This window comes from Tauraco erythrolophus, chromosome 5 (assembly GCF_009769465.1).
Source record: "Tauraco erythrolophus isolate bTauEry1 chromosome 5, bTauEry1.pri, whole genome shotgun sequence".
NCBI classification, from domain to species: Eukaryota; Metazoa; Chordata; class Aves; order Musophagiformes; family Musophagidae; genus Tauraco; species Tauraco erythrolophus.
In genome coordinates this window covers 66,507,728-66,530,640 of record NC_141469.1, presented here as the reverse complement: position 1 = coordinate 66,530,640, position 22,913 = coordinate 66,507,728, and the positions used below count along the sequence as shown (strand labels likewise).

The following is a 22,913-nucleotide window of genomic DNA, read 5'->3' as shown; positions in this document are numbered from 1 at the left end:
CGGAAGGAAGGAGGGCGGCTCGCCATGGTGCGTGTGGCGGGATGGGGGTGGGAATGGGAATACGGATGGGGGTACGGGTACGGCTGCCGCAGCCTCTGCTTCCCAGGGCAGCGGCAGGAGGTGCTTCTTACGCGGCGTTCCCGGCCTTTCTTTTCCCGCCGGGAGCGGCCCCACCGGCGTTCCTCAAGAGGCCTTGGGGGGTTCTGCGGCGGGCAGTTGCGTCGTTTTAGGCCTTCCCGGCAGGGAAGCCCGGCAGCGGGCACCTCGGGCTGGCGGGAGGAGGGAGTGAGCAGCTGGGATAACGTGTGGAACTACTGCCGGGTGCCTGGGAAGAGTTCTTTAGGGGTTCAGGGTAACTTTTGTTTTCTGTTTTTTCGCAATCCTGAACCGTAGTGCTAACACAGGTGACATGATGTACTAAAGTCTTAGTTTATTTATTGCTGTTTCCTTCATAACACTTGCACGTTTGGCCTCCTTGCTCTCAGGTGTTTACTTTGCACACAGTAAAAGACTTTAAAGAATTTAAATCGCATAGTGTTTGATGCAGCCTTTCAGTTTTGTTCAAACACTTTTTCACCAAAAAGTAACGTAAGTTCGGCTGGTGTTACAGTATTTTTAAAATTTGTGAGTAGTATTCCCTCTCTGTGCTGCATAAAGGGCTGGAGAGGGGAAGTGTCTGGCTGCTCCGGTGTGAGGCATTCTCATGGTCTGTGAGGAGGGACAAGAAAATCCTTTTTGTTATATTTTACAAATTACCTATGGCCATTGTCAGAAATGCAGATGCAATAATCAGATAAAAGCTTGAATGAGGACATTGACTGCCAAGGCGCAGAGAGGTAATCTTAGTTTCCTAGCTGCAGGGTTCTACAAAATAGGTAATTTGAGAGTAGTCACTATGTAAGGTGGTTTTTTTTTTTTTACAGCATTTTCTGTACTCCAGTAGTTTTCTTACAGCATGTATCATGTTCAAGTAATTTTGTTGGTTACTAGAGGAGGGTGAGATCTAACTGGTGGAGCTGATAAGCTGCTACTATAAGTTAAGGCTTTCTGAGATATTGATGTATGACTTCTAAGTCTTTATCATGGTGTGTGCTCCTGTTTTCCCTTTAATGTTTTACTTAACTTTAGTAGCATAAAGCATCTTTGATTTGTTTTCAGCCAAAGTTACGAAAAACCCAAGGAGGGAAGCAAGAGAAAAAAGTTGTCCATCCTTACAGCAGAAAAGCTGCTCAGCTTGCAAGGGAAGCACACAAACAGGAAAAGAAAGAAAAGTAAGTTGACTGTGCAAAATCTCTGTACAGACCAAAGGATAGCATCACAGTGGATATTTTTTGTTTGTGGGGAGGAGGGTGGTGGTGGAAGATGACTGTTGTTCTGATATAAGCTTAAGATTAAAAGAAAGACCTATGACTTAGTACTGCTGGGTCATGTGAACTGACGGATTTACCTTAATGAAATAAGCTTACACAAAGTATATAGTCTGCTGCTGTATTTTTGGTCTTGCCTTTACAAGTTTCTTCTTATCACAGCATTTTGCTTTTTGTAGTCCGAATGGCATGATGCTGGTGGTTTCACATGAAGCTTAGTCACTTGGTTTGTCTTTACTCCAAGATTTAATAAGAATGCTGCTTAGGGTCTAGCATCTAGTGCTGAAGTGCTAAGTTCATAGAAAAGAAAACCCAGAAATCTTCCTGCAGAAGAGAGACTTCTGAATAAAACTGAATAGTTAACTCCTCTTTGGCAATTTCCCGTTATTCCATGGCAAGATTGGCTTTCTGCTTTTATGTAGCTGGAGAAGACTGGCCTTTAGTTTCCGTTCTGTCTCAGCTTGCTTGTTGATATGCTATGATTGTTTGTTTAGGAAGATATTAAAGCAAACTTAAAGCATTTTCTGTCAAAGTACACTAGTACATGGATGGACCATGTGAGCTGAGCCCAGACACTCTTACGTCTGAAAGTGTTCAATTGGGAATTCCTGGTGTGGTTGAAATGTTCCTCAGAGACTGTTCAGTGTTGTGATTGGGGATGGATGTGCAACCTTATCCACAGCAAAGGCTTAAGTTTCCTTTAACTAGAAAGGAGCCTTTTATTAGCTTAGCTGTGTCATGTAGCCGCAAGCAGAGCTGTTGCAAGAATTTGCAAGTAGCATATGTTGAGGTCTGGGCAGTTTTCTAATGTGCAAGAAGTTTTCCCTGCTGCTTTGTGTTTTGTCCGTGCTCTCTGACTACTGATTGTAAGTAAGTTTTTATTGTAGATTATTTTCCTAGTGCTAAATTGACTTCTTCACCCCTGAACTTTCTCATCTTCCCTCATAACTGCCATTCACAGCACTTAATCACAAAAGATCACTGAATCATACTTGATTCTCAGTGCTTTCATCTGTGACTTTGCCATAAAGAAAAACATGCACAAGAAAACTTACTGAGTGAAGGAGCAGTATACTGATTATTCATTATGACATGGCACAGTCAGTCAAATCTTTTAGAGACTGTATCTGTGGGCAGAGCTATCACCTGTGCTGATGCTTCTTGTTAGTGCTACTTCTGATTCCTCTTGCAACAGCAAGAAGTTAAAGCAAGGAACTCCCACTGGAATAGTATTCTCCCATTTAACTTGCTCTTTAATTACTTTTCTTCATGAAGATGGTTTTAAGGTGTATGTTAGAGATTACACAGGACAATCTGTTTTCTTGCAGGTAAGAGACGACCAAACGAGTCGTCCATTTCTCTGCTTAATGCATTAATATTGCAGTAATTAAGTCATCCTTTCTGTGAAAAGGAATAAAAAGATGCTGGTGTTGTACTGACTAGGCTTTGTTACTAAGGCAGATAGATTAGACAAGTCATAATATGTAAGTAATGTTGCTTAATTCTAGCACAGGTGTTTTTTCTGCTGAATAGCTGAGAAGTTTACTGCTTTAAGGCTATTCAGAGCAGTATCAGGGTGTCTTGGGCTACCAGAGCCACCTTTGCGGCAGTGGACTCTTAGTCCACTGGTAACACTGCGAAGTGAAGTCTACAGAGCAAACTATGGAATCAAAATTGTTTTAGGAGCCAAAGGCCACTTAATAGTTTTGAGCACACAGGGTTCAGCGAACTGGAAATATTTCTGACTTTCTCTCTAGAGAGATACACCTGTAGTAAGCAATTGTAACACATCTTGACCTTTCTCATATGACGTGCGCTTGCAGCCCAGAAAGCCGACCGTATCCTGGGCTGCATCTAAAGCAGTGTGGCCAGCAGGTCGAGGGAGGCGATTCTGCCCCTCTACTCTGCTCTCGTGAGACACCACCTGCAGTACTGCACTCAGCTCTGGAGTCTGCAACACAAGAAGGACATGGAGCTGTTGGGCCATGGAGATGATCCGAGGGCTGGAGCACCTCTCCTATGAAGACAGGCTGAGAGAGTTGGGGCTGTTCAGCCTGGAGAAGAGAAGGCTCTGGGGTGATCTTATAGCAGCCTTCCAGTACTTAAAGGGGGCCTACAGGAAAGCTGGAGAGGGGCTTTTTACAAGGGCGTGTAGTGATAGGACAAGGGGCAATGGATTTAAACTGAAAGAGAGTAGATTTAGATTAGATATAAGAAAGAAATTTTTTACATTGAGGATGGTGAGGCGCTGGAACAGGTTTCCCAGAGGAGCTGTGGCTGCCCCATCCCTGGAAGTGTTCAAGGCCAGGTTGGATGAGGCTTTGAGCAACCTGATGTCGTGGAGGGTGTTCCTGCCTATGGCAGGGGGCTTGGAACTAGATGATCTTTGAGGTTCCTTCCAACTCTAACCATTCTATGATTCTATCTTAACCCTTAAGTATGGTTAAGAAAAAGGTCCCCCAATGACAGATGAAAAATTAAATTTTTTATTTTATTGGAAGTTGCCTTTCTTTCAGCAGTCGTCACCAAATGTATTAATTTCAAGACTTACTCATCTGAGAGTAGGTTCTAGTGCCAAGTCTTTATTATGTAGATTTCTGTGCTTGCCAGCGTACATTAAGTCTCATAGCTCAGCACATAACAATGGCAGTCTTTTATCTGCACTAGCCTATACTAGTTTACTTCCTATACCTTGCAAGTAACACCTTATCTTGAATACCGGTACATGTAGAACAATTGCTACAGTGTCTTCCTTCTATGTCATAGCACCGATTGCCACTAGCACTTAAAGATGCCTAAATGCTCCTAGCCCTTTATTTGGGCTATAGTAGTTTCCCCTGTGCACAATGACAGGTTGATCCTCTATGAAAGCTTTTTTTGGAAGTTTTAAGTGTAGTTCAAATGCTTTTGCTAACACATGTAAGTCTGCCGTGTTACTTCAGCCTTTCTTTATAAAGTTATTTGCTTTTTAAAAAGGAATTTTATGTAAAAGAAGCAAACTTGTTTATAAATGAGTTTTTTACCCGTTTAAAAGACTGGTCTTCATAGCAGTGCGATTAGCCTTCCTGTTCCTTTCCTCTGAAAGGTGGCAAAAGGAGCTAGTCGTGGCAGCAGAGTCCTTCCAAGTGAAACAAGCAGACTACCTTTTGGTATGAGTCATTGGTTACTTGAGGAAAAAGCACCATTTAATGAAAAACAATTAAATATTGGCAACCAAGCAACCTAATAAAAGGTGGGCTTCAAGCAACCCGATGAAAGAGCGGATGGTTTATCTTGAATTCTTGTGGGGATCAGTGAAGCCTAATGCCTTCACAGAGCAAAGTGCTTAATAAAGAGAAACTCGGTTTAAGATTAGAGGATGTAGATAGCTATTTTTCCCTTTAGGGTATCTTTAGGGTATTGATAGGTATTATTTTTAGGACTCTCAGAGCAGAGATGCTCCACAGAGAGAAACTCAGTTTAAGATTAGAGGATGTAGATTGCTATCTGTTTCTTTAGGCTCTGTTCTTGATTTCTGCCTTTTCTTTTCCAAGCTCCCTTACTGTTTCAAGTGTGAGGTCTCTAGGCTGATGGTAAAAGATGTAACCATACTGTTCCACCCATAGTAGTGTGTCAGTCTGGACCATCCAGAGTGTGTTGTGATATCAAAATGATCTCACTATAAATAAGGCTTCTACATCTTGCAGCTCTGGGTCCTAAACAATTAGCTAGCGTTGTTCACAATTCTGCATTTTGTAGATCTCTTCCATTGTGGTGTTCTAAAAATAATTTGCATTAAAAACATCCTCTAATGATCTATGTTCAATTTTCTATACTGTCTTGGCTTGAAAAGCAATTTAACTCAAAATACATGAATAATGTTCATTTCTTTTCTTCCTCAGTGCCTTTAAAAGACTTGTTAGGGATTCCAGTTTCTTTTGGATCTCTATCTTAATGATCAGCTTGTTAAATCTTAAGATCTTTTTTCCTTTTAAATATTGGGAGCTAAGCGTGTATTTAATTAAACAGTCAGTTTAGCCACCATCCAGACTTTTTAGTGTAGTTACTTATCTTTCAATATCTTTAATGTAACGGTGGGATTTGGGTTCATTTTGCAGAGCTCTGAAAAAGACAAGATAAATTTCTGATGCTGTGGACAGAGGAAATCTTTGCATTCCTACACTCAGGAAAAAGAAGTAGCCCACACCAATTTTGTTCTTCTTTGCTTTTGCAGGTCAATTAAATGTCTTCTTTTAGTGGCAGCTGATAACAGGAAATAAACGCTCCCCATTGTTGCTTCCAAATTTGTGACTTAACTGCAATAAGTTTACTGAAGACTTTTTAACTGGAAAATGACTTACTGAAGTTGAAATACTTACAGAAACAATTTTCCAAATTACTTCTATTTAATGGCAACCCTGTTCTCTGGTTGGAAGGTTAATACATCTTTTGGTGGTAACTAGGAGAAGCTGCCTTGTAATCTCTGCAGTATTTTCTTTCTTAATCCCATCTACAAATATGGTAGTTTTTTGACCATGCTTCTTATCATATAGAAATAAGTCGTCTTAAACGTGGAGAGAGCCCAAAACTGGAGGCAGTATTCTCAGTATGATCTCACCAGCCCTGAGTAAAGGGTATAATTTCTCTGTACAGTCTAATGCACTTCTGCAACATGGAAAAACTGGATCAGAGACAGCCAATGAATCTAGGAAGTTCATACAGTTCATCTGTATTATTTTGATGAAGCTGTGGGTTTACTTGCCAGAAGATGCTGTAATTGTGGTTGGTTAGATTTGTGCAATAATACTTTTCGAACATACGTACATTTTATTTGTTGATTACTATTCGATGCAAAGGTATTATTGGTTGCCCAGAGAAGTTGTGGATGCCCCATCCCTGGAGGTGTTCAAGGCCAGGTTGGATGAGGCTTTGGGCAACCTGGTGTAGTGGAGGATTTCCCTGCCCATGGCAGGGGGGTTGGAACTAGATGATCTTTGAGGTCCCTTCCAACCCTAACCATTCTATGATTCTATGATTACCTTGAGTGTAGGAACCCCTCGAACGGCACGTTACTGGAAGGTGAGAATGTCTTTTGTAGAAGTATCAGTAAATGTTTGCTTTGGTTTCGTGTCGCTTGTTTCTTTTGATTTTTTTTTTGTTTTTTTCCCCTTTGATACTTGGCTGGAGACAGGATTCAGGGCTAGAGACAGTTTGGGCTTCTATTTACTTTTAAACTTCTCTGTATGATGGAAGAAGAGAAATAACTACTGTGAACATTCCTGTTTATGTTAAACAGGAAAGGAAATAACATTTAGTTATGAGATGCATATTCAAGTATCTTTTGCCCAAAACAAGATAACAAAAAAGGGAAGACATTACCCACAAGGAATTTCAATACTTAATGCAGCACTGGGAAAAAGGAAGGAGAAATTCTACTCTAAGTTGCAGAAGCCTTTTACAACTCCATTGTCCAGATACTCTTCAATGCAAGCACTCTCAATGAGACGTGGTGGTAATAGTAAACTTATTGTCCAGAAACTGGCTGCGCTACAAAAGACCAGTCTTGACCATAATAAGAGGAGACAGACCAGTTAGTTTTAGAAAATTGACTACAATCTTAAGTCTTATTGTTCACTTGAATTGCACCTTTTTCTTGCCTGTGTCCCTCTTCTCAGTTCTCCTCAAGGTCTAATGAGCAGCAACAAATTCCAGGGTATTACTAACAACTTATTCTCTCTTAACCTACATTTGAATCAGTATTCCTATAGGTAGCTTGTCTGCTCTGTTTACAAAGATGTCTTTCTGAGACAGCAACAGCTGGTTCACTGGCGCCAGTAGAACGCTGCTTTTTCTACGCTTTAGGAAACCAGACTGTAATGGGATATTCCTGGAACTTCTCTTAGTAATGATGTACCAACACCAATCATGTTGTGTTTGCAACTGCTGAAATCTCTCTCTGGTTTTGGTAGCTAAAGCTGATCTAGCACTGGAATTTTTTTTTCTGTCATTTTCCCTCCCGAGTCAAAATATACCCTTTCTATTGTGCATATACAGTAAATTTTTTAGAAGTCTGTGCATTTTCATTATGAATATACCTGTCTAATACTGTCGTGCTCTGAGATACGAGAGCTAAGGAGTTTTTACAGTATTTCTTGATCTGGCATGAAGCAACTCCTTAGGAGTAAGCAGTAGCCTTAAAATATCTCCTTGTGGAGCTCGGTTTCTCCTTAGCTTTTCTTTTGTCTAACCTCTTAATCTCCTTTGAGCCACTATGTGTCTACTTGCACTGTTTGCAGCAGTGATGCTTTGAGATGTGGTCTTGCAGGTTCTTTATGTAGAACGGAAAAAATGTTAGCTCTTAACTAAGAGAGCTATTATTTGTTTTGCTTACAGAAATGAAAAAAAAAAGAACTGCAAAAAGTCAGAATTTTTAATTCTGAGAGAGGGATTTTCATATGGAAGTATCCTAAAATGCTTAACCAAGCCAATAATAGGTGCATAAGCTAACAAACCAGACATTTGGGGACACATATGGAAGGTATTTAGCAACCTGAAGCTAGAAACAAGGCAATATGTCCTGTCAACTGTGAATTTATTTTTTTTTCTTAATAAAAGAGCCTATCTTAGTTCACGTTGTGGGTGGATATTAAGGGAAGAAATACAGAATTTGGTAAATCTGGCAAATATTAATTTATTGTTATTGTGTTCAACTATTCTACTCTAAATACTGTCTGAGATAGAGGTGCTGATGGAACATGAAGGCTTTAACCTTTTAAGTACCTAGTAAACATGAAGAAAACCACTAATCATCCTTATCAGTAATCAGTGCCAAGCAGATGATTTGTGGGAAGTCAGTGCAGGGGAAAATCAGTAAGAAGCAACAGCCTGCCACAAGACTGTATCTCTGTCCTCACGCTCTCTTTCCCTTGAGCAAAAGATGTTACTTATTGTGTGGAAGGAGATGAGAGGAACTGTCTTTGACTTACCTTATTTGATTAGCCTCCCTGGTAATAGTATTGTCATCTAGCAGTCATTGAGGTGAGGTTTTTATGAAAAGTACAATAAGGCAATATCTGATCCTGTCATTCATTATTGCTCATATTGAAATAAGTTGTGTACATCTAGAGACTAAAAATTTTTCTCCCAGAAGAAAATCCTGGTTATATACTTCATTGCCTTGATAAATAAGTGATCTATTGACCCCTGGAGGTGATTTGCAGTGTTTTAAAGCCGAGATACACAACATAATTTATGATTCTAATCAGGCAGCTTTTCTAGATGGCATTGTAGTTTTCTCCATGGCAACGTTTTGCAGAGGTGCTGGGCTGGCTGTGTTGCCAGGCAGGGTTCACAGTAAGGGCTGCTGGTGTGGAGTTCTGCTGTGTGGAATGTGTCCCCCTTTCTTGGTCACTGTTACCGTTCCAGACTCCCTGCTGCAAGCCCTCTGTAGGCTGTCTACTGCAGTCTTTATTGAAGGCATCTTCTACAGCTGAGATTTAAAGCTGAACTCTAATCTAGCTCCTCCTGGTTTTTATTTTACCTAGTTTTGTCAAGGTCTGTCCTTTAACCCACAGGAACGAAAGTAATTTTTGTTTTAACACTAAAATCTTATAATTAATGAACCGGCTTAAGTTTTTTTTGGCAGTATGATACAACTCAAACCCCATGCTTGACCTCTCTTGACTTTCGCATTAAAAATGCTTATCCCAGATGCTGAGGAATCTATAGAAGGCTTTTCTTAAATGCGCTAGTAGAATTCTTAGCAGCTCACACATGCTGTGCATTTGCTTTTATGAGGCTTTTAGACAGTCTTCAGAGAATTAAATACTTCTTGAAAAAGCTAATCTTTATTTTAATAGTGTAGTTTGTGGCCAAGCGACACAAGTATGTTTGTCTCTGGAAAGTAAGGCTTTCTCTTTTGATCCAAATTTTTGTGACAGGTGACAGACTTCTGTGTTCTGAGTTACTTCAGTTAACTGTAAAATGCTCATTAAATTCTATAGAGTACAAGGAATTTAATGAAGGATCACTTTAGCTTTGAAACGTGTTGAATTTTGGCATTACTTGTTCTTTGTCAATGATATCCTGTGTTGATTTTTTTTCTTTATCCTGTGTTGATTTTTTTTCTTTATCCTGTGTTGATTTTTTTTCTTTATCCTGTGTTGATTTTTTTTCTTTATCCTGTGTTGATTTTCTTATTAAATAATAAAAAGAAAAAGGGTCAATTTTATTAGAGGTCCTTGGATATATACACTGAACATGCATGGGGTAAGATATTTTTTTCAGTGGGAAATTTCATCCTTATCCCAACCATGTATTATTTTCCTTTCTGGAAATAAAGTGACATTCATCAACATTCATTGCTGCAGACTGAATCTGAGAGCTTCAAGACAAAAACACAGGATGCATTGTATTACCTGTTAGAAAACTTGTGTTCTCTGAGAACTGCTCAACAGGGCAGGAGTTAATCACAAATTAACTTGTGTACACAGATTCCGTAGAGTATAGAAGGCTTCGAGTACCCCACCAGAGGTTGAGGTGGAGTTAAAAATACTTTGACATGGATTTTTTATAAAATTGTGAGTTTTGATTTCTTAACACATTAACCTTTACTGTTCACTAAGCATAAACTTTAATTATTACAAGTTTATTAGAGACTAGAATGGTATTTTTCACATTGTATGCTTGATTTGCAAGGATGCAGGGTGGTGAAATATTTTGTTCTTCATCTCCAAACTCATTAAAAATACCAGCAGAATATTAGAAGTACTTAATGGAATTATTACAGTGCAGGTCTTCTGTGAAAGTCCTTTTGCTGTGCTCTAAGAAAAGCATTGCGTCCTAATTTCTTCCAGGAAACTGCTTAACTTAATAGGTAAACTAGACAAATTTCAGATAGTAGTTTTACCAAAAAGTAGAATTTTTAGATGAGTTTTGTGTAAGTTTTTTATATTGTTCGTAATTTAGCAAATACTTCTATTTTTCATTGTGACTCAAAAAAAAAAAAAAAAGATTTTTGGAGAAAGGAAATGAATATAATTGTATGGTACTCGTTCCTGGCTAACGTATCTGTTTTTTCTCTGTTAGGTTGAAGACTGACAAAGCTTTGCGTTTGAGTATCATTGGTGAGCAGAAACTTCCATTACTGAATACAGTATTCAGCTTTTTAGCATAGATTTTAAGTTTTACCAGCTCTATAGGTACTCCAGTTAAGAGTTTCTTTCTCTATAATCGGACTCTGTAATCTTAAAATAGACTTTGCTGAAGTGCTAAAATACTTCACATGTTCACCCAAGTGGTGTATACAGGGTTGGAGTTGGGGCTGAGTATAGCATAATCTTTAGTCAGTGTACATAACCACAGGGCAGTATAGACCAAATGCCTGTTTTGTACATGTATTTATTGTACTTGTCTCCATGCTTTTTTTAATTGTGTGTAACAGAGGATGATATATGTAGGTTAACAGACACGTTGTGCTAGCAAGTAAGTTCAGAACTTTGAGAAACAGCCTGGAATGTTTTTCTCTTTCTTATGATTGACATTGCACCTTTCCAATTTAATCTGTGTAAAGATTGTGATGATCAGAACTCTTGCTTAGCCATTGTGGTGGTGTTTTGCCCTTGGCACCTTCCTAAGCTTCCATCTTAAGCAATCGATACAGTGGTATTTTGAACACTGATTTCCAGTAAAGCAAAGCATAACATCTTTTTTCTGCAAGGAAGATAGGAAATAAAATGATGTGAGAATGTTTCTATTACAGCTGCCTTCATACCTGGTACACACAATATCAGTGAGTCTATGATGCCATACAAAGTCTTGAAAAATGGGGGTTTATTCCAAAAACTTTGAAGAACTTGAATCTGTGTTGGTGCTACAGTGATGATGTAATCATTAATGTTATGTTTATTTTTGTAGGAGAAAAATTGCAATGGTTTCAAAGTCACCTTGATCCCGATAAAATTGAGTACACAAAGAAGGAAGCTGGCGAACTAATTGAAGAGTAAGATGGGGGTTAAAAACGGGATTGAAAAGCTTGATTTGTCTTTTAAAATAATGTTCTCAAATAAGATCTGTAAAGTGACAATGACTCAGAGAACATTTTATGTATTACTATTAATAATATGAAGTAGTTGATTTTGTTGCAACTGAGGTTAATTATATATTGAAAGATGTATATATTCACACTAGAATTACTGAAGTAAGTCATGTGGTGTTGTGTGGGTTTTTTTATTATTTAAGTGTATCTCTGCTTTTGTAGTGTGTGGAGAACTCTAAATGATTTGGACAGTAGTATTCGCTTGAATTTGCTAGTTGGGTTATTCAGTGCCTCTTAAATGCACAGATTTTATTCTACTTAATCCTTTATTCTTTGTTTTTTTTATGTGAAGTTTAAACAGTACTCAGGTGGCTCAGTTTTTAGGGCAGGCAATATCAAATCGAATCTGCTAAGAAGAAACTCCATTATTTCTGTGCTGCTGAATATATATACCTGTGACTTATCACCATTTTTCACCTGCTAGCTAAATAACGTAATAATATATATGTATTCTTACACAGGTGTGCTATATCACTTTCCTTTCAGAAGCTCTGACATATGTCCTACACTGTTCATGAAACCTGCTAGTGTAAACTGCTAATCAATGCTGGTGATACCACAAAGGCAATAAAAGCTTACTTTTTGGATTTGGATTGGATGTTTGCGAGACGATGTAAAACACAAGCCAAAGAATAACTTTACTTGAAAAATTATTATTGAGATGGCAAAACTCAGCAATTAAGTTAGGAATACTTAGATTTAACACTGGTCATCCAGAGCAAGTGAATTATAATAATGTGGGAGTTTTGTTTTGCGCAAGCATAGTTTAAAAACCAAAACAAATAAAAGAACCTAATCTTTCTGGAAGCCGCAGATGATTGAAATGAAGTTCTAAATGCAGCTTCCACTTGAAGATTAAAGTAATAGTTCAAATCTAAGAAATATCCCTAACTTAGAAAATACATACAGTTAGTAAAATAACTTCTTAGATTGTCAAAGTAATTCTGTTTTGCTAAAGTTTTCCATGACTGCATCTAGCATAAATGTATGTTATTTCTTTCAGTTATATGTGTCGATTCAATGCTGAATTGGAGCAGATTGAATTACAAAACAGTATTAAAGGCAGACAAGGAAGACAGCATGGTTCACGGGAAGCTGTCATCAAGCAGACCATAGAACGGGAAAGACAACTTTATGAAGGCTATGGAATAGGTATGTAAAAGCAGTAGGATTAATCCTGTGTTCACACCTTCTCCGGCTCAGGAGGCTAGAATCTAAGTGAAATTTCTAGGCATTATCATTATTTTTCTCTTTAAAGGAGTTAACTGACTGCTAAGTATTTATGCCTTGCAGAGGAGTTTGGGAGGAGGGGCAGGGTGAAGAAAAGGAGAAAAAAGATGGTGGAGATCTGACATAAGTTTCTGGTTTACTACTTTGTGCATCTTTGCACTAAAGAGGCAATACTAGCAGACATATATAACATGTTTTTGAAACTAAAGTGAGATTTAATGCACCTGTCTCAAATATAAATTCTGTTCATCAGCTTGCTTAGACCTTCATTATATACAAATTATTTATTTATCTTAAAAGTGCATTTCAGTGGGTGTGCATGTTTTAACATGCATTAGCGTGAAGACTTTGTTTGCTCGTGTGAGGAATAACCAGCATCCCTTTCTCTACAGATTAATTACTTTTTTTATGTGGGCTTCATCATCTGGACTTGTGCCCATGAAGTCTTTATACACAGCTTTCTCTAACGTTCTTTTGATCATATACAAACTTACTGTTAGGGATAAATCTGTGGCCCGACTTGCCCCTTTCCACCAAGATGGACCCAGGGGCATAAGGAACTTCAGCAAGTTTCATATCATGGGAGAGTGGGCTTTATGGATTATGCACTTCAAAGAGAAACAAATTCAAAGCCTTCAAATTTGTCAGCCTAAAACATCTTCAGAAAGGGACCTTTTGTTCCATTAAGGTTGAGATGTGTTTCATGTGGGAGAACGATTGGAGCAGAAGTTGTAGTACTGAAGTATTTCCAGAATTTGAATATTTCTGGAGTTTTCCTATTAAAATTTAGGTATTCTAGAAAGAAATCCTGGTCTATTGTGACATATCTACTTTACAGGCATAAATGATAACCTACAAGTAGAAAACCACTTTTTTTCCCTATTGTTCCTCTCAGGGAGAGGAGTTACACTACTTTAACTTACTGAATATGGTGCTGGAGGGGAGTGTAAGTGCTGTGTGTGTGAAGGCCCTAACACTTAACCTCTTAATCAAAAACTCCAAAGATTTAAAATTTTAAATCTTGTAGATAAAAGCCTAAGTCAAAGCTCTTTGAGTTTTTAAACATTCACCTTGACCATTATCACAAGTTTGCGTAAAATCATAATGCCAGATATTCCTGTTGACTTTTTTATTACCATTTATCTTCCTTTGGGGTAGCCATCTCTGCTAGCAGATTGTCTAATGAAGTCTTCTGAGAAGCAGTTGTGAGTGAAACCACAACATAAGCATTACAGCTGAAAATTTCCTCTTAATTTCCTCTTAAATGCTTTTTTAAAGTATTTTCTGGTTTTGGAGGTAGTACACCGATGCAAGGTACATGTAAGAAAAAAAAAAAAAGACTGAAAATTTGATAGCTGGAACTAGGCTGAAGGGAAGCAGCAGTAATCTGGTGAAATGAGAAAGACAAAGGGATAATGGAAGTGCAAAAGCAAAGAATTGTTTTGAGGAGCATCGAGTATAAAATAGTAGTGAAATTTATGTATTTTGCTTTAAAAAAATAAGCATTTTGGAGTTGAGTAATGAGCTTTGCTTTAATGCTAAAGTATTATTCAGACACAATCAGCCCTTCTAAGACGGAAAGTATGTTATGGAAGACATTACGTTGTTCTGTGGTTAGGATACGAAGTACAGCAAGGTTTGGGTTGGGTGTCATATTCTCCTTTCCCTCGATCTATATTGTACCAATAAAGAAAATGAATGACTTTAAAATTTTGCCAGTGTTACTACTTTCACAAACTGCAGTGGCAGATGAATTCAGGAATATCTCCATGACTTCCTGCGTAATCTTCCATTTCTTGGAAGCGGTGGTGGAAAAATCATAGGAAAGTAGATGGTAAGAACATCATCAAATAGCTGAGTTGTAGAACGTCTCCTTTTTCGTTTTGCTTTTAAATTTTAGGTCTTTTTTCCCTACTGCTTTGTGGAAGGCTGACAGAAAAAAAGCAATAGGACTAGATAGAAAGATGTCAAATGCATAAGCACAACATAAAAATAAAGAATCCAGAAATATTGTAAGCAAAATTTGAAGTTATTATAGTATTAGTAAGTAAAGCATTCAGAGAGTATGGTGCAACTTCACATATTAAATACAGTCTCAAATCATTCATTATTTGTTATCACAGCTGCTGCAGGTTTTGCTCTCTGTCTAGGACAGTATTCATTCAGAGAAAATAGTTGCTGCTAAATACTGTAATTAGAGATTGGGGATAAATGGAAATCAGCTGGAAACTGGGCTTTTATGCCCTAGCTCATTATTATCCCTGGAAGCTGTAGAGAGTGGAGCTTTTATAACTGACTTAGTATTTGTTGGTTTTTTTCCCCCCTGTTCTTGAACTCAGTTATTTCTTGTATGTGTGTGCATTTGCTATGAAAAGACTACATGATATGAATTGTTTACATTTAGGAAAGTCTCCTAAAATTTGATGCCATCTGTCTATCTATCTATATCCATCTATCTATCTCAGATATATGTAAATGAAAAATTAATTCTTCTTTACTGGCTGTTTATGGAAGTGATAGATATCCAAAAGCATAGTAAATTTTAGTCTTTTTTAAAGAAAATAGTACCTATTCAGGGAACATTCAGCCTATCTGTGAGGTTTGTGAGTTTTGTTAGCAGCTTATTGTCACTTCTTACTCCTTAAATGTATCTACATTAATTTTACTGCAGTTTTCTTCCTGATGTTGTCATTCGTGTGTGTTTTTTTTTTTAATCTGGTTTTACATGTTTATAGCAAAGCTATTGAAAGGGAGTCCTAGATATTTACAGGATATGCCCTTGATACTCAGACTAAGCATGCTTTCAGTTGAAAAGCATCATAATTGTTTTGTCTGAACATCATACATTTTTGATAATCTGCTTCTAATTACCTTGCATGTTCTTTCGGAGGCATAATGTTTATCTTGGGGAAAGACAGCCTTTCAAGAATTAACTAATAAAACTGGTGTGTTTAGCTTTAAACTTCAGATTATAAGCAAATTGATTTAATTCAGATGGAAGTGGTATCATTTACATGTGTCTGCTAGTGTAAGTACTGTACTGTTTGTTAGCTGGTGTTTTCTGTAACAATCATTATTATGTAACTGAATAGTTCTTTGTCTAAAGAGCATCTGCAGTTTCTAACATCCTTTTCCTTTTTGACTTCAGGCTGCAATATCATCCTTTGACCTGACTTGGGTGTTTCTCTGTGGGACAGTTCTAATGGATGTGATATATATGCAGCCTATATTCAGTGCTCTGCACAGACAGAGCAGTGACATTTCAGTTCTTTTAAAATTTAGGTAAATCTCTTGTGCAAATCTTTGCTTTGGGAGAGAGGAATGATTACTGCTATGAAGAACGACAATGTTTTTTATTAAGAGCATACTTCTGGAAGGAAAGAAAACATCTCAGGAGACCGTCACAGAGCACTTGGTTAAAGAATAGTGCTGTGGGATACAGCTGTAGAAGGGCACTCTGACACCAGCATTGGCTTCTCTATCCCCTTTTTCTCTAGTTATGCTTTAGAAGCCCTCCACTTCAAGCTGTCGGTCTGATGCCTGTAAGGACTTTGAAGTACTGATCCAGTGCTTCTCCATCCAAACAGTTTGAAAGGTGCTGACTTTACTGTATTTTACACAAGTTTTGTGTTACAAATAAAGCTCAGCCACTTTGTCTTTTTCCTTGTTTTGAAATGGTGTTAAGCACTAACATCTTCATGACAAAGTTTGAATGCTAACATGCTGTTTGTTCTTACTCAGATGAAAGGTAGGAAAATAAAGCTTATCTGAAAGGGTCAGAAACATGAAAAACATGCTTACCTAAATTTTTCACTGCCGTTTCATTAGAACGCATAGGTTGCTGAATACTTGATCTTAGAAATGCCAGACAATATCTGCTTCCCAAAATGCTGTCTTCATTTCTTTTCCACTAATTCCTGTGCTATATTTCTCCATCTTCCATTTTTTCCATATTTAGTTTAGACAAACATGCTCCTGTGACCTAACATTTTTAAAGCAAACTAAGAAGTTCACAAGTAGCAACAAAACCCATGACACTCATGCATGCCAAGGAGATGCTTCTGAGTAAGACAAGTGTTATTAATCTGAAAATAAAGCACTACTGCAGCTTTCCACCATAATTTAAAAAAAATCACTCTATTTCTACACACATGGGACTAGAGTTTCTAATTCTCTTCCTGGGAATTCTGTGGTTTGTATTCTATAACATACGGCAAACACACATGTAAGCACAACTTAAAAATTTTGCCACTGCCAAAGCAGTAAAGATCAATTCAGTGCCAAATCTTGGTTTGTCACAGAATCTCCTCCCTTCACAATGCCTCCTTTCTCGTGACATTGGTAAGCCCTGGATGACAGGCTAGATAAAACTGTTAGAATAGTCTCTTTGCAAAAAGTCCTACATAATTTAATAAAAGCCATTACATGCTTTCCAAGGTGTTTTTTTCAAACAAAAAAAAAAGCAATTGAAAGGACTTCATTTGAATGTCTTGTCATTTAGTCCTGGTTTATCTGAGAATAACACTGAACTGTGTGTTGGATCAGTGCTTTGATAGAAGGAACATATATAAATCTCAGCATGTTTCTGGGGCAGTTGGCCCAAATTAGCATGGTGCCACTCCTGCCAAACTCACTGTTTACATCCGTAAGTTCTGTCCTAGAAGCAAACCGAGTAGATGTTGTTTCTTGTAAAATACCTGAGAGAAGGGAAGAGAGCTACTTTCTCTCGCGGGGGCTAGGATGTTTCAGCATTTGGCACTGTGCTGTCAAGGGTGCAGTTCAAGGGACTGCAAAGAAAGCAGGAGGGACCATGGCTTTGTTTCAATGCTTAGTTGGCAGGAGTAGACCTAATGTGGCATTGATGTTTATCAGAACTAAGGAATCAGCAGACAAAAAAAGAATTAGGTAAATATGTCTTTACCTTGCCTTGTTCAGCTGTGAGCAGTATCACCTTACTCATTTACCAAGAAGCAGGCTACAGAAATCGGTGTAATTGTTACCAAACATTTTTCATATATTACTGTTCCTCAATTGGTAACTTTATAACTGAGCTTTAAAGGAAGGAATATTTTTCTGAATAGTAAAGACTACCTGGCTACAAGGGTAAGTGACAGGTATCATCCTACATTCTGCAGCAGCAAAATCATCTATACTATAGAATGATCTGATTTATTACTGTAAGACTTGGGAAGATTGATAGATGAACAAAGGCAGAACTGTATGTTCAGTATAAGAAGTTGCTGAAATGTCACATTTTTAAGAGCTAAAATAATAAAGTGGATTTAATGTTACAGAGGTAGCAAGCGTCTTCCTTGTTGAGAAACCTGCTGGCTGTGAAATCTGTACAGTTCACAAACATCAATGAGGTATTTTATACTTTGCAAAAATTTTGAGGCTCCTAAGGCATAAATCTCTATAAATTAGTGAAGATGTTAAACATAGGTCACTTGCAGTACTTTGGGACTGAGCAAGAAAAGAATGACACTGAGTCAAGGCAAAGCAGCTTAGGCATCCTAGGTGAAATTCCGTGTGAGTTTATAAACTACGCATCTAGTAGGAACATTCTGGCTACTCCAGAAAAAAAAAAAAAAAGTCTGTCCCATAGGTCTCTGTACAAGATGTTTGCCTTCTCTTTTACTATCAAGGTTAATAAAAATTTGTCATGAGTGTATGTCACTTATTTCCATTAATGAAGACGGAAAACTTTCAGTCAGTAACACTATTGATGTTTGTTTCTGTTCAACCAAGAGGAACATCATCTCCTGAGAGGAGACAAGTGCCAACAGTCTATATAAATATTACGTTGCATGTGCTGCAGTGTTTAGCAGGCATTTCAGCAACAATGGAAAGCTAGTTTCTCGGTTTTGAGTGGTTTACAGAACAGGTATTTAACACTGGAAACTATAATTGCATTGGAGTGAGACTAATTGTTACTTAATAGCTATTCTTCGCTCTCAGACTGTCTCATTGCAGGTGGAAGGAAGTAGTAGCATATTGTAAAATCCAAGAGTATGTTCTATTTAAACTCCTGAGATCTTACTGTACTCTTCCTAGTGTTTATATTTTAAAAACACAAACACATATATATTCTTGTACAGTATGGTAAATTTTACTAAGTGTATTTAACTATTTGTTACATTTTCTTACTTGAATTATCAGAGTTACTTTCCTGCTGATCTGTCTTGCTTGCATTTCAAAATACTTACGGATGACTCAGGACTCATTAATTTAGAGTGAGGCTTGTGTGTTTAAGTCAACTTTGAAACTAAGCTTTCTTATTTTACCTTTTATCTGTTGTGCATAATTATAGTAAGTTCTGCAGAATTGTCTTTTTATTATGTAAGCGAATGTCTGTTAAAAACTAGCATAACTAGACCTCGATCTTAGTTGAAGATGTTCATATGCTTTCAAATCAAGTAATAAATTAATTATTTTAATAACTTTTAAAGAAACTTTAAGTGCTCAAAATTTTGCTGTTTCTCAGATGTGTCAGTTTAGAGAAAATGAAGCACTCTCTTTTTGTTATTTGTCAGGATTGGATATTCTGTAACTGGTAGATATGAATTCTGGAACATTTCATAGGTTCAATTCCTTTTCTTTAGCAGTGAGAGGTCTTCCTGTTCATATATTGCTCTAGAAACTTTCTAATACGAATCCTCATTCTCATTTCCATGGTCTTTTAATCTCTGAAATATTATGTTCAGCCCTTTAGCTCACATTTCTTTCTTTGAAATGAGACTCACTTGAATAATGTAACACGTCTAATAGAATTTAATTTCATTCCCATTAGAAATCCCAGACATTATGAACAGAAAGCATCTTAAATTTTTCAGGTAAGTTCTTTTTATTATCACTACAAATCTGTTTATGTAAAACAGTGTTTCTGAATTTGACATGATGCATGTCTTTTTTCTTAAAAAAGGATTTATGCAAAACTGTCAAAAGGATTTGTCATTTGACAAAGCAGACTAGGTACAGTGTTGCTGTTGTGTCATTTCTTAGCTGTTACAAGCTAAACACGGGTGACAGTTAATCATTAAAACGTTGGAAGGGTTAGAAAGCTTCAACAGTTGGAATTCCACTTCTGTAACATAAGTATCTTTTTTTCAATATTCTTAAGAGAATTTTTTCTCTTTACCTAAAATTCTCACCTCAGCTGTTCACTGATTTACCCCCAAAAAATTACCATTTACTGTTAGTGTTTAAGGATTCAGACAGATTTATTGATAAATGGAATTACGCTGTTTTCTTACTGACCTAAGTTATTTATAGTCAGAACTTACCATTAAGGAACAAAAATAGCACTAAGTTCTTAGTCATGTTTTCTAAGATCCAACTCTAGGTGTAGTATGGTAGTGTTTGTGTGTATATAGTAGTTGAAAATTCTCACAAACGACTAGCATCCAGTTAAAAGGAGCTGTGAAACTTTCTGCTAGCTCATCTGGGCCAGCAAGCCAATATGCCTTGGTAATGGATTGAAAGAACACTCTTGCTGATGGCTCTATAAAATCATAGAATGGCATATGCTGGAAGGGACCTCAGAGATCATCTAAGCCAACCTCCCTGTCATGGGCAGGGATGCCTCTCAACTAGATCAGGCTACTCAAGGCTCTGTCCAACTTGGGTTGGACACTTTAAAATGAGACACTTTAAAGGAAGGAAAAGACTTACGAATGCTTATGTTACAAGGAATGATATACCACTAACTCCTAGGAGCAGTACGTAGCCAGAAGTCATACTTAGAGGATGTTGGAATAAAGCCAGAAATCTCAAAGAAGAGACAGGCCTCTGGCTGCTGTATTTATAAATACACAATTGACTTCTTGTACTGGGACATCTGATGGAAGCATTGTTTTATTGCCTTGGTAGAGCAAAAACATGTCTATCTTACAACTGGCAAATACTGTCTTTGCCCTTGAGAAAAATTCTCTATGAAGTGCACTTATTATAATCAAGAAAGCATTCTGTTAATTGAGTACTGCATTCGACTTACGGTATTTAAATGAACCCTTCCTCCTTCATGCAGCCTTTTGAAATAACATACCTATCATGTGAGTTAATGTTTACTAACATTTTGTGTCCCTTTGAAGTGAATCATACAAGATGTTAAGTTACCATAAAGCGTAATGAAGAACTTCATGTACAGGTGGTATTAACTCTGCAAATTGAGCATCCAGATGAAGAAACTATTCCAAACTGCTTTTCCATTCCTTGTAAAACTGAGAGTATAATGTGCCAAACCTAAAAGCAAGTGTTCTAAAGAAACAGAGGATACAAGTAGTCTGTGGGAATAAAGTGAATCATGTATCTTTTGTTCAGAATGTCAAATCCAAAAGTACTTTATTCTTCACAGAGAAGTTACAGCTGCTGTAGTGTACAAGATCAGGAGAAATTGTTGGTGCTTATTCATACTACAGTGGGACTCATTATAGTTTAGAAAAGCATCTTCCGAGGAAAGGTGGATTAACTCTGCCATTCCTTCTTGCTATTTCTGTTGGTAATTGTTTCTGTTACTTTTTTTTTTTTTCTTTAAGAGAATGGGATGGTGATCTGAGGAAACTGCCAAACATCAAAATGAAAAAGCTTTCAGCTAAGGATGCTACTTGCAGTCACTCTGAGGTGGCAGATGTAGAAGCTGAAGAAGAATTGAATAAAGCAGAAGAGGTGGCTTAATGAGCACCAGCTGATTCAGGAGCTGAAACAGCTGAAGGGAATTGTAAGAAAACTATTTTAATTATCACTGGAAACAAGAATAAATTTAACTATATTTGCAAAGGCTTTGCTAGCTGCATTTTTTATGAGCTCACTGTGTACCTATGGTAAAGAGTAAACTATATTATTGGGAAAAAGAAAAAGAATATAAATAACTACTTAAAAATCTTGTGTCCTTACTTGTCATACTGTACCTTCTCTTTGGGATGCAGGCTCCTGAGTTGACAGAGCAATAGTAGTTTATATCTTGAAATCCTGACTAGTTGAATACCTCTTCCCTGGTCATGGAGCAGTCAGGATTCAGACACCTGTTAGAAATACTTTGTGGTGGGAAATCCTTACCTTTCCCTGGTTATGGTGGGAATGTATGTCATTTAGTATACAAATAGCAGGTACCCTGCTAAACAGAGGTCCAGCTACTGGCAGCTTTTATCCATCTCTTCTAGCGGCTGGGATGTCTCTAAGTGTACACAGTTTTGTGGCGAGCAGTGACAGGCCTCATCTCACAAAATTCTGTGCTGCGTGGCTCAGAACGCTCACTGTGGGTGTACAAAATGCTGTCCCGTTTGGTGGAAATGCCTATGCAGAAGGTGAGATACATGGACCATCAGTTATTCATGAAGAACTCTTCTCTTGTAGCTCCTCTTGTTTGAGAATCTGTATCAGGAACCTAGAGAGCTGGAAAGACTTCAATAAAATACTGAGTGTTTTATGTTTGGACAAGAGAATTTGAGAGAATTACACTGTCCTTACCACTCTGTATTGAAGAGTTCAGATCAGAAGCCAATTAAAGTCCTTATGTCTGTTTTTAAATATATCTTGTCCTTTTTTTTTTTTTTTTTTTTTTTTTTGCTGACCTCTCTGTTGAGAAAGCTGTGCATTTTAAAATTAAGTTGCTTAGGACTTCTAAATAGCAGGCTTGCTTTATGAAGCAACTCTTTAGATGCTTTTAAATGTGTCTTTCAGGAAGGTTCTTAGCAGATTCTCACTTTTAATATTGTAAAATAAAAGAAGAAAAGGGCAAGGGCAAAGCCCGGGATAATTTCACAGCAGACATTAAGTAGGACATCTCTGTTAATAAATATTAGATCGTCTGGGCACAGAAGTCAGCAGTACAAATGTACTGTCTGCATACCTTGTAGCAGTCACCATTCAGATACCTGTTAATTAATAATTAATAATAACAATTAATAATGCAGAAATAATTATTCCTGGTGGATTATCTTTCTAGTACTTGATCCCCAATACAGTTCTGTGTGTTAAAGAACAAGGCTTTGTCATGGTAAACAGTCACATGGGTTTCCCAGATTTCCTTTACAGATACCCAGGTGTGTATTTTCTTAGCTCTGCAGTAGGTGTTACTGATGAGTGTTACTCTCTTAACATCTGTATTAAGTTTTTCCCTCTTTACAAAATACAAAATTTCCCTCAATACAAAAATCTTTCCCTCTTTCATGTTTTAGGAAACCAATCTATTTAGGTAACATAGAATTAACCATTGTCCATAAATTAATCTAAAGAAGAAATCT

General features: G+C 37.4%; 1 protein-coding gene across 1 annotated transcript; it reads left to right on the top strand.

Moving 5' to 3' along the window:
* TMA16 (translation machinery associated 16 homolog) lies at window positions 1–22,913 on the top strand. Its single transcript, XM_086611571.1, is given in 9 exon segments — window positions 1–27; window positions 1,159–1,271; window positions 10,434–10,471; window positions 11,262–11,346; window positions 12,446–12,594; window positions 19,463–19,505; window positions 21,207–21,341; window positions 21,343–21,388; window positions 22,848–22,913. Coding segments are annotated over 9 exon segments (633 nt in total). The 5' UTR covers window positions 1–24; the 3' UTR covers window positions 22,869–22,913.